The sequence below is a fragment of the Mastomys coucha genome, unplaced genomic scaffold (assembly GCF_008632895.1).
Source record: "Mastomys coucha isolate ucsf_1 unplaced genomic scaffold, UCSF_Mcou_1 pScaffold9, whole genome shotgun sequence".
Lineage (NCBI taxonomy): Eukaryota > Metazoa > Chordata > Mammalia > Rodentia > Muridae > Mastomys > Mastomys coucha.
The window spans coordinates 32,187,510-32,200,233 of NW_022196915.1; the positions used below are offsets into that span (position 1 = coordinate 32,187,510).

At 44.9% G+C, this 12,724-nt stretch overlaps 1 protein-coding gene across 6 annotated transcripts in view; it reads right to left on the bottom strand.

Moving 5' to 3' along the window:
* Nucleotides 1-3,063, bottom strand: part of Fermt2 (fermitin family member 2) — a 65,819-nt gene extending 62,756 nt beyond the window's left edge. For 3 of the 6 annotated variants that reach the window (XM_031360855.1, XM_031360853.1, XM_031360854.1), the window contains exons 1-2: nt 2,910-3,062; nt 2,425-2,590 (exon numbers count right to left, since the gene is read on the bottom strand). In XM_031360855.1, the coding sequence (XP_031216715.1) occupies nt 2,425-2,581 (157 nt within the window). In that variant the 5' untranslated portion in view covers nt 2,582-2,590; nt 2,910-3,062. Of the gene's footprint in view, nt 1-2,424; nt 2,591-2,909 lie in introns of all 6 variants that reach the window. The other 3 variants (XM_031360851.1, XM_031360850.1, XM_031360856.1) reach the window with 2 other exon arrangements.
* Nucleotides 3,064-12,724: the final 9,661 nt, after the last annotated feature.

Here is a 12,724-nt window from a genome sequence, read left to right on the forward strand (position 1 = left end):
ACTCTAAGGAATCACAGGGTACCGTGAACGCTGTAGGGGACGATGGCTTTAAATCATAAAGCCTTTGCTAATCATATACCCTCCAGTGAGGTTGAAATGGTTATCGTATAGGCAGTGGGCAGCTGACATACAAGTTAAGGCTGCCTGCAGTATAGTGTTACTAACTGCTGTCAGCTACACGCCCACTACTGCTGTGCACTCTGAAGACACCAGACACTGCACCATCTCATCCCTAAAAAGACCTCCATCTCTAACCTAGACTCTGTAGGCTGCTTTGATCTAGCCAGCCACTATTGTCAAGTGTTCTTTAATACCTTCGCTGATAACATGCAGGGCTTCAGAAGGCAGCCTATTCCAATGTTAAGACAAACCTGAAAAACTACAAAATTCCTTTCTGATTTGACTGGTCTGATTTGTGGACATTTTAAATGGTACCCCACTCTGTGTACTTGTCAGAAGTTTGCTGAAAAATGCCTCCTCTATTTGGGACTTAAAACTCGAGAGAACTGGTGCAACTAAAGACACGTACAAAAAATTCCCACTCGCAAAGCCATTCCTGCCCCCTTGTTCCATGTAATTCATTAGCATCAGCATTATTAAGATAGTTACTCAAAAATAACATCAATCTTATCTACAAACAGCTCAACCCCAACAATTCTATTTATAATTGTGATTTCATAACAGTCAATCAGTGATGTAAATATAGTAGAAATCATTATTTATTCATTAAAGCTTGGTTTTTTTTTGAGAAGTCCAACTTGTCTAAGTCACCTTTGACAAATTTTTTATTGCATTACTTAAAAAAAATTACAATATAGAGCTGGGCATGGAGCAGACACCCCTTTAACCCCAGAACTCAGAGGCAGAGCAGGGAGATTTCTGAGAGTCTGGTCTACAATGCAAGTTCAAGGCCAGCCAGAGCTACATAGTGAGAGACTCTTGCTAGAGATAACAAAATAAAAAATTAACTAAAATAATTAATACTACAATGTATTAATAAAGTCCACTTATCACACAATCTGATACACACAATCTGATACAAATGACTGTTTCCTTGTCAAATAGAAACCACATTGGATAGTTTTCATCCTCAAGTGGAACTGTTCAAAAAAGGTTGGTAAATATTTTGCCAACAGTGATTGATGTACTTGAATCAAATAAAAAACGTAAACTGACAGTTACTTGACTAAACCAGCAAAACTGAATTCTTAAAGGGCCCCTTGGGGGCTCTTTCTTGAGCTGTCCCTGGAGTCAAACAATGGACAGTACTAAGAAGGGCCCCCTGCAACGAGCTCCTCTTTGGTCCTCCAATAATTAAATTCCCTCCAGGGGCATAAAGCAGATTCACCTAATAAATGAATTCAGTCTAATCGCCAAATTCTATTAGGCTGCTATTTCATTTACATTTACATGGTAAATATACAGTTCCCCATCCCTCTTGATAAGAAATTCTTTTTCTGAGAAACGAATATTCCTTACTTTTCCAGGATGGCCGGAAGCATGAATGCTGATTAAAACCAACTAACCCTGCTACAAAAGACATCCCCACACAAAACACCTTATCAATTCATTATACACAGCAGCAAGCACTTTACAGGCCAGAACTTGGCTCCTCTGATAAAAGCTCTCCTGATAAAATCACCCATCTTATCTAGTCGGGTCCATCTGCCAGGTGAAAATGGTTTGCCTTATCACAAAATGCATAGCGCAGTTTTCTCGAATATCCTGGGTGATAGCTATTACTTACAATCAAGTCGGAATCAGTCCAGTATCTATCTATGTGTAGTCAAATAAATAACTGTCAACTTCAACTCAGCTTAGTGTCTGCTTTAAAAACAAACAACCCGAAATTCTTTCATTGGCTTAACGCTCATGATAGCTTACTTCCAACTCAGAATACAGATACCAAGTTTGTCAAGCACTGCCCCACCCCTCGCAAGAGCGGACGAGTGGAACATTTCAGGGCACTCCATCACGTAGTACAGCTACAGAAACTTCATACCGACCGATGCCAGTGCACATTCTCCAGGCCGGGCTGATTGTACACTCTCCCCAATAAACACCGTCATCGACATCCAGAATCAATGAGGGTAAGAGGTGGTAACACCTACAGACCCGTAATACCACATTCACAACTTTCACCTGCATACTCTCCTCGTTGCTTTCAACAAGTCGTCCCGGGAGTCCGCAGTTAAGCATTTGGTAGGCTCGAATCACTACCTTATGTAAAAATCAAAATAACAAACAGGACGCAGAGGGGAGCAAGTCTATGCGCCCTAATATTAATAAATTTCGCATTTTATGCGCAGCACACGCCTGGAGCTAGGATCTCCCAATCCCACCCCTCCCCCCGCCGTCTTTCCTCCCCACCCCCTCCCCTCTTTCTGGGAAGTCTTTATTGGAGGCATCAGGGGCGCTACTCACCGAGTTTTTCCACCAACTTCAGCATCACCCCTCCGATGTGCACTTCCCCGGTCACTCTCAGAGTGACATCACGGTTCAGGTCCGTGACATGGACGCTCAGTTCCCACGTCCCGTCCGCGTAGCAGCCATCTGGCATCCTTATCCCGTCCAGAGCCATGGCTCCTTCCTGCGAGCGCGGAGGAAATGGCTCTCGTCAGCGTCACTCCCCCAAAGGAAGACAAACCCCACCGAGTCCGCGGCGCCCGCCGCGGCCAGGGAGGAGGCGGAGGAGCCACGGCTCTGCGCGCACACCCGAGGGCGCGACCGCGGCCTCCGCCCGCCGCACCCGCCTAGCGGACTCGGGGCGCCTAGCCTTCACCTGCCGCCGCTGCGCCCGGCCCGCCCCGCGCCTCCCCGCCTGGCCCGGGTGACCACGCCGCGCCGGCCCGCGCTCCGCTCCTCCCGCGGCGTCCGCCCCGCGCTCCGTCCTCCGCTGCGCCCCTCACCGTGCTCCTCCCGGCCGGCTCCCGCGGCGACAGGCGAGGCTGGCGGCGCCCGCGTCGCGGCTCTGAGGGAAGCGAAGCCTCTCGCCGCGGCTAATGGAGTCCCGGCGCCGCGGCCCCCGCCCCACCCCCTCTCCCCGCCCCGGCCCCGGGCCCGGCCCCCGCCCCGCAGCACCGCCCGCAGCCGGCCTCCGCCCCCTCCTCTCTGGCTCTCCTCGGGCCGCGCTCCCGCGGGGGCAGCGCGCGCTCTGGCGGGGCCCGGGACGGCGCGCGCCTCGGGGGAGCGCCGCGGGGGGAGGCGGCGGCGGCGGCCGCAATCTCGGCCCTGCGGAGCGCTGCCCTTTTATGGAAATGAAGGACCAGGCGCAGGGATGGAATCCAACATCCGGGCTCTCGGCTGCGGAGCTGGGGAGGGGGGCGGGGGCGCGCGGGGCCGAGGCGGCGCCTACAACGGGGGTCCCCGGGTTTAGTGCGTGAGAAGCTGCCTCGGGAAGTTCCCAGGCACCGGGACGTGTGCGGGGGAAGGCACCGCGCCGGGGAGCTAGGGAGAGAAGTTGGGATGCAGAAACTTTACTAGGTCTACCTTGAACATCCCATAAAAGTCGGAGAAAGGACACAGAGGGGCGAGGAGCCGCAGAAGTTGCCTGGCAAGCAGGGTCCCGCACCAATCTGCAGCCCCCAGCCCCCGAGAGTTGGCGAGCATTACTAACCCCTCTGACCCGAGTGCCTGCTAAACGCAAGAGCGTGGCCCACGCGCTCCTGCTGAAAAAGGGGGATCTCCCCAACCCCGGGAGGGCCGTGGTTTGCCGAGACCGCTTCTCCACCCTCGCCAACTGTATGCGCGTACTTGGGACTTTTCTCCACAACTTAGAGGACTCAGTGTTTTGAATGCTCGCACGTTCTCTACCTTACCCTCTGACACACTTCGAAGACATTTAAGTAGCTTTGAACTGGTGTTGAACAACAAGCTAAAGAGTTTGACCGGTGATGGAGAACGGTCCCCGACCGCCCACTTCCACGTTCTCATTAACGATTACACTCTATTGAAGGGTACTGTTCGGAATCAGCAAGCCAGGGATTGCCTCTTCTAGCAGTCCATGACTCAAAATTATTTAAATCAGGAAGAGTCCGATAAAACACTGGAAAAGATCTTGGTTTTTTAAAAAAAAAGTGTCTTCGTGATCTGCCCTAGACATTTCAAAGGGGGAACCTACCTCGCAAATAACCCTTTGTTCACCTACACAACAGCAAAAGAAAAAGCAAGGCCTCCAGAAAGGGGTGGACACCCGGTAAGGGAGTGAAAGCAAATGCCAGAGGTTTGGGAGTGGAAAAAAAAAGGGAAACCACTCTACTAACACTAGCTAGTCATCATGGAGAAACTGATGCCTCTCTCCAAGCTTGCCTCTCTCCAGTCATTTCTACTCATAGACGTTGGGAGTGGTTTACTTAGAAGCAATGTTGTTCAGGGTGGAAATAGTGTTGATGAAATTATGTTGTTGGAAAAAATATAGGAGGATATTTTTAATAATGTAGAGAATTAGTTTCTTGGGTTAAAAAAAAATCTGTACAAATCAGGTATAGTGGTGCATGCCTTTAATCCTAGTACTCATGAGGCAGAGGCAGGCAGATCTTTCCGAGTTCAAGGCCAGTCTAGTCTACATGGTTAGTTACATGACAGCCTGGGTTATTTGAGAGACTGTCTCAAAAAAGCAAACAAAAAATTCTGTAGAAAACTGTACGTGCCTCTGTAAAATCAAGAACTCATCCTTTTTTTAAATATTTAGATTGAAAAAAGACTAGAAGGAAATTCCCCGAATGTTAATTATTGGGAGTTGTGGTCTTGAGAGGTTTTCTTTTGATTGGTTGATTTTAGCCTTTTTTTTTTTCTAACCAACTCAAAACCTGCCACATCCTGGACTTTTCTGGCACCACTAAGAACTGCATCCACTGCCACAACCCCTCTCTGTGCAGTGGATAGACTGGTCACAGCAGCTACCAGACTTGTGGGCAGGATGTTCACTTTTTCTGTGTGTGTGTGTGTGTGTGTGTGTGTGTGTGTGTTAGCATCTCCAAAGTTAACCATACATTTATGTTATCTATACATTTACAAATAGGTTGGTTCAAAAGCTATAGAAAACATACTAGTACCAATTTAAAACAAATATCAAAGAATCGGGTTTATCCCATGGAGAAATCTCTTTATTAAAGAAATCCCTTTGTGAAATTTTACACGTTTGTTGCTCACTTCATCTGTTTGTTTCCTCACCTTATCTCAAAAAGTTCTGCGGCAATGTAAAAGGATGCATAAGCTAGGAGGTAGCAGACGTTAGAAGTGGCTCAAAACAAGAAAAATATGTGTATGTGTTTGAGTCTTAGGAGGGTGGGGTAAATACTTGAAAAGAAATGAGGAATGAGGCCCAGAATTATTCCTAATGACCTGCGCATGTGTTTCAGTAAGCCCAGAGTTTCTCTAACATGCCTTAGCACCAAAAATATCCATGTCCTTTCTGAATATTCCTTTTCCTCAGACAAACTTGTTGAAGCCAAATGTGGTGGTTCATAGCCCCTTAAGCCTCAGCTTCCACATTCTAGCTATTTCCAAGTGAGCTACTTTCTGAACAACCTTCCAATATAGTGTCTGTCACTCTGGCAACCGTGTTTCTTTAATCTACTTCAGTAAATGTGCCCTACAATTATTGGTGGGAGGGGGGTTAATATTGAAATAACTGCCCTACTTAAATTATAGTTTTGCAAGAGACTTTCTGCTGCCTTAAAAAGCCAGTAGGATGTTTGAATGGTATTGAGCACCAGGAGGCAGAGCCCCTTGGTTAGATACCTTTGGAAGAATAATTAGGGTGGGTGCAGCCTGTTCTTTCGGGCTTTGAGTATTTCAAGCTGTTGCTGCTTTGAAGATTAAAGAGGAGCCAAAACTCAAACCTTTGAAACCAGGATACTTTCCCCCTTCTAGTTCATCAAGTGAGATCTTCAAGTGCATTTCTTAAATATTTGAGTCTACCTAATCTTTTCTAATGTATTTAAATGTAGGCTTTTATCTGAACCCCAGCTAGAACCTCTAAGACGACTCAATACTTGTGGGACTTACATCATGCCGAAAAGGAGCTGAGAACTCCAGTGTTTGGAAGAACAGCTCAGGCTTTGAAAGCAGCAATATCCAAATAAGGTACCAAGCACTGGGCTTAGCTTTAGACCAAATGATACCTCACAGATCTGTGACCAGATCCAGCCCCACGCTTGGTAATCCTCAGGTTGGCTTCAGCTATTTTTCTGAACCTACTTATGGTGTACTTTAAAAGTTATTTTAAAAGATTAATACAAACCATAATCATGGGGTTTAAAGGAGAGAGGATTCAAGCATGAATATGTAAGATGGGGCTTGAATTAAATGAAGCCAACAAGATGAAATATAATGAATTATTTCTATTGAATACCAGGTAAGCAGATTGCCAGGGATGAAGGCTACCAAGGAGACAGAAATCAAGGAAAGTAAGGTGGGAAGAAGGCTACACAGCCACTGTTTTGTTCTAAGTGTCTAGTCTGTGAGGTGGGAGAGGAGGAGGGGGGGAGGGGCAGGGGAGCACAAAAGACCAAATGTCTAGTGTTTCACAACGGAACAAATGAAGGACTCTGAGGTAACCTACCAAGAAATATGCAGTCTTTGCATTTACTCTTTTCAGGGGGGGTTGTTGTTATTTTTAATTTTTTTAAGATAATCATGTCAGGCAGGTCTTTGAGTTCTGCGAGGCCAGCCTCGACTACAAAGTGAGTTCCAGATAGTCAAGACTATATAGAGAAATCCCGTCTCGAAAAACCAAAAACCAAAAGAGAAAGAAAGAAAGTGAGAAAGAGAGAAATAAAGAGGTAAAAGAAAAGAATGAAAGAAAGCAAAAGGAAAGGAAGGAAGCAAAGAAGAGTTTGAGTGTTTGAGCATCAGAATAGGTCATGAACTATGACAAAACTATCTAAGGTTCACATACACTTATAACAGCATGGTAGTAATTGTATGGTTAACAGTACTGGACATTGAAATACCCAGGCAGATAAGGAGCATATCACAATCTCTTAAGGCATCAGGCTTATATTTAAAACATCAGAATGATTATGCACCCAAGAATGAAGATAGACCAGTACCTCACACTATACACAAAATGTAAACTAAACTGAACTGGATTGTAGACTTGAAATTTAAGTTCTAAAACTATCACATCAAACTATACCATTCTTAGAGGAAACCCAACACTAGCCCTCCAACATGTTGGATAAGGTAGCAGCTCCTTGGGTAAGACATAAAAGCGTAAGTCACAAAGGAAATCAGGTGGACTGGGTTTTATCACAATGTAAGGGACAGGCTGGTGTAAGTTAATGGCAGAACACTTGCTCACAGCCATCTGCAGCTCTGGTTCAGTTACCAGCCCGACACGGCGGCTCACAACTGTCTGCAGCTCTGGTTCCGGGGGGAATCCAGCACCCTCTTCTGACCTCTGTGGGCACCAGGTACACATGGTGAACAGACTAGATGCAGATACATACAATATATTTTTTTTTTTAATGTAGGGAACAAACCCTATAAAAATATTTGCAAATCATGTCAAAGGAATTTAATCTAGAATATACAGAAACCTGTTACAATAATATGAGATAAATAGATTATTATTATTATTTTGTTTTTTAGATAGGGTTTCATTATGTAGGCTTGGCTGGCCTGGAGCTCTCAACATAGAGCAGGTTGGCCTTGAACTCACAGAAATCTACCAGCCTCTGCCTCCTGAGTGCTAGGATTAATGGTATGTGCCCCCACCCCTGGAAAGAGATAAATAGTTTTTAATGAGCAAGGGTCATAAATATCTAAGAAGATGCTTAGTGTCATTAGTCATCAGGGAAAGGCAAAGCAGAGCTACAAGGAGTTAATATTCCATACCTGCTACAATAATTACAATTTTAAAGATGGCAATAGGACATGCTAGCTAGGATCTGGAAATACCATAAAGCCTTTGTTTGTGTATATAACATTTGACAATGTGTAGATAACATTCTTTGATCACATTTATCCCATTTCCTTCTCCTATCTCCCTCAACTCCCTCTGAAATTCCTCCTTTCTAACATGCCCTCCTTCTACTCTCTTAGTGAATTTAAGTAGGGCTGCTTGAATTCTCATGAGTGTGGGATTATTTATTGGATCATGGGCAAATTACCAGTAGCTACACCCTGAAGAAAAATTAGTCTCCCTCCCTAGAAACTTTTACTTGCCAATAGTTCCTCAGCTGAGGTAGGGCCTGATGGTTGGGCCATGCCCCAAAGATTGATGATAGGATATTGACAGCTCAATCTTTTTTTTTTAAGATGTATTATTTATTTTATGTATGCGAGTACACTGTTGCTCTCTTCAGTAGCAGAAGAGGACATTGAATCCCATTACAGACAGTTATGAGCCACCATGTGGTTGCTGGGAATTGAACTCAGGACCTCTGGAAGAGCAGTCGGTGCTCTTAACCACTGAGCCATCTCACCGGCCCCTGATGGCTCTATCTTATGCAGGCCTCTGCAGGCAAGCACAACTACTGTCATCATGAGTGTTTCACAGCACCACCCCTCCCCCCTGGTCTCTATAGAAACTGCTGTTCATACATATTGCTGAAAAGAATACAAAATGGCCATTGTTAATGTTTTTATTAGTTGTTGCTTTGAAACAACTTGGCAATTCCTCAAAAAGTTAAACATGGGTTTATTGTAAACTATCCACCAAATTCTTAAGTTGAAACCCTAACCTCCAAAGTAGTAGCGCTGAAATAAGGGGCCACAAGGGCTCTCCCTTTGATTAGATCATTGGCTCTTATACATGTACGCAGCTAGAATGCACCTTCTGTGAAACAAAAGGGGTTCTAACTAAACACAAATGGACTTCCCAGCATCCAGAAACTCTCTTATTTATAAAGTGCCTCATTATGGTACTTTGTAGTCCAAGTAGGCTAAGACAATATATAAGCCAGAAAGGCCACTCCTGGATGTATAATAAAATATTTAATATATAAAAACGTGTCTACCATAGCCAAGGGTGTGTATCTCAGCATCAGTGTACCTGTCTTTGCATTTCCTGAGCTCTACATTCATTCCGAGCAATGTGAACAAATGGGGAGAAAAACCTCAAAACCCTAAGAACCTTGTCTGAAAGATGAAAACAACCTGAATATCTTACAAGTAATAAATCTATACATAAAATATGGTATATCTAGGCAACGGCATAGTGTTAATGTTTTTATTAGTATATATTAGTTGTAGAGGATAATGGGTTGACATTTTTGTGCACGTACACAATGTAATTTGGTTATATTTTTACACACATATTATTCCCACTTGGCCCCTCTACTTCGGGCACTTCTTCATCTACCCAACTTATGTCCTCTCTACTTCCATGTTTCTGTGTGACCCAGTGAGTTCACAGGCTCATTTACAGGAGCGTGGGTGAGGTGTTGTTTGTGGGACCATGTGCAACTCACTACTAGCTGCTACTCTTCAGAAGAAACTCTCTCTCTCTCTCTCTCTCTCTCTCTCTCTCTCTCTCTCTCTCTCTCTCTCTCTCTCTCTCCCTGTTGTATTATAAACCTTCAGGGATGGGCAGGGCCCCATGAGCTCCTTCTTCCATGATAGGAAGTTGCTACCTGGCTCACTCAAAATGACAACAACAACAACAACAAGAAGCAATGTAACAATTTGTCTGCCATATTTGAGGCCCTGGGATTGATTCCCGTTACCGGCTTAAATATGAAATGTCTCCTGTTGGCTCATAAGCTTAAATACTTGATCCCAGGCTGGTGGCACTGTGTTGGGAGGTTATGGGACTTTGGTGTTGAAGTTCCTAGCTGGTTAATGTCAGCTACCAAGGGTGGACCGCCAAACACACAGTCCCAGCCTGTTTTCATTCCGCTCTCTGCTTTTTAGTCCACACACAACTTCATCAATTACCGCTCCCCACAACATGACATCCACCAAGACTTCCTCACACTTCCAAATTCTGATCAAAATTAATCCTTCCTGGTGATGGAGAGATGGCCCAGTATGGACTGGCTTTCTAGAGGACCAGGGTTCAATTCCCAGTGCCCACATGGAGGTCCACAACTATCTATAACTCCAGTACTAGGGGATCTGATGTCTTCTTCTGGCCTTCTTCAGCACCAGGCATGTTTGTGGTGCACAGACACATGTGCAAGCAAAACACCTATACACATAAAATTTAAAAAAAAAAAAAAAGAAAGCTTAAAAAGACTCAATCCTCTTTTAAGTTTCTGTCAGGTACTTTGGTCACATGGACATGAAAGTAACTAATACAATCTTAGTCATTACACACACACATACACATACATATATACACATACACATATGACTACCTTGAAATCATACTGAGCGAATGAAGCCAGATACACACAAAAGACTATTATGTGGTTTTATTTATATGGAATATCCAGAATAGGGCAAACCACAGAGACAAGCAACTTCGGTGGCTATCAGGAGGTGCTGTGTAGGCCATTTGAAACATTCCTCCAAATAACCTGATTTTTTTTCCTCCCCATACTGAGGATTGACCTTGAGGCTTCAGACATGCTATGTGAGCCACAGCCTCGGCTTTCTTTTTGTTGTTACTGTTGTTTTTGTAACTTAGAGTCTAAGTCTCACTAAATTTCTCAGGCTGGCCTTGAACTTATTCTGTCGTCCAGGTAGGACTTGAACTCAGATCTTCTTACTAGTAGGTAGGATGAAAAGACAGCCCTCATACTCAGAGTGTAATATGTGCTGCTCTCTCTAACACACACACACACACACACACACACACACACATCCTTAGTGGTCACAAGCCAATGCCCTGATGGGTTACCTGCCTACATTACTCACTGTGGACCACATAGCTGGCAGGTGGAAGAACTGAAAAATGGAGTTCAGGTTTGAAAACAATAGAAATGCTTCAAAGTGTTCACAGGTGGATGAGGATAAAAGCAATGGAGTCACTAGATGGAGAAAGAGACGCTGAGAGAGTTTAGGGTGCTGGGGGAAGCTGAAGAGATTTCATAAGGAAAAAAAGGTTAAACTTGGGGTTCAAACAATGGCTCAGTGGGTAAGACCTGTTCTTGCAGAGAACTTGGGTTTAATTCCCAGCACTTTGGAGGATCCCTCTCTGATATCAGGCACATATCTGGTGCTCATTCATATATGCAGACAATATATACACATAAAGTAATATATAATCATCTATACCAGCTATATATAAAGTAATCATATCTACCCATCTATGAAATGTTGGACTTGAGGCTAAAGTATTATATCCAGTGGGAAATTCTGCAGGACAATTAGATACGTATGCCTGGTAATCTTGAGAAAGGATCAAATCACACAAGAAATTCATTAAGGTAGAGGTGAACCCTAATGGATGGTTTAACCTTCCCAAATGACACTGCTCCTTGAATAGCAGTCTTTCAAAGGCAGAAGCAAGAAAAATACAAGAGTCATTCAAGGTGACACTAAAGACAGAGAAGAAAGGGCCAAAAGGGTCTGGGGAAATGAGGTCAGTCTAATGTCAGGCACGGGGGTAGGGGTGGGGGTGAGGAGAGAAGAAAGTAGCAATCAAGCATCCATTTCAAGAAAGGAAAGGCCATCCGAGGTATCAGATGATGCTGCGAGGCTGGGGAGAAAGTAGTACAGTGCCCGAGACAACTGGAGAGCCAACTGAAGAAAAGCAAACGGTTAAAGGGAGATTTGTTTGGAGAAGCTGAGCAAGAAATAAGATGGGGACTTGGGGGCAGAACAGGAGTAAAAAAAAATGCTTTTTCTGAAAGAAGCCTGAGTTTGAGTTAAGGCTCAGGGAAGTATAGGGGAGGTCCTGGCAAGCCAGAAGTAACATACAATCGTCTGACAGTGGAAAGGCAGGCACCGCGGGACAGAGCAAACCAGAGTATAAACACATTTAAACAGATACAGTGGCTACTAGCCAATGGGAGGGTGGGGCTCCTTGGGCTATTGTGCGGCTCAGATGGACTTCCTCCAGGAGGTCAGAGCTGGGCCTGGATGTAAGAAGGGAAGGAAGGATGTGATTGAAAGATTATTTCGGTACAACTAGGACAGAGGCCCGGAAGGGAAAGCTGGCGGTGATGTCACACATGCAAATGTGCCTGGCTTTAGGAAACTGGCCTGGGGACAGTGAGGAGGGCCCCTACATGTGAATGGTTAGGAGCTTAGGGACCTGCCTTCATACTACAGCAGGGGCTGCATCCCAGTCAGGGATGCTAGGCTCTGCCCTGATTCCCAATGTTATTCACTGTGCAGTCAGTTTCTCCTAGTTTAGGTGGCAGGCCTAAGTCTCGGTTCTGAGAAAATGGCTTTGTCCTTTGTTATTACTGTGTCCTCTGCAAACACATACACCCTTTGTTGGTCCCAAAGCAGGATTTGCAGGGCCACTGAAAGCCAAGCCAGTCACCTCGATTCCACTTGCCCTGAGGCCAATTTACAAGAACAAAAGTGTTTTGTTGTTGTTTTTAATCTGCTAGGTCATAAGGAGGCTTCTCAGGTGACAGAGAGAACGTCCCAGCAGCTGCACAGTGCCATCTGGTGCCTGGGAGGTGTCACTTTGAAGCTTTGCTCTCCTTTGAACTAATCTCAACACATCCTTAAGGGTCACTACCAATCGAAAGACCAGTTCTAAGGGATCCGATGCCCTCTTCTGGCCTCTGTGGGCATCAGGCATACATGTGGTGCACAGACATACTGCAGCAAAAAGCATTCATACACATAAAATTAAAAACAAACAAACAAGGAA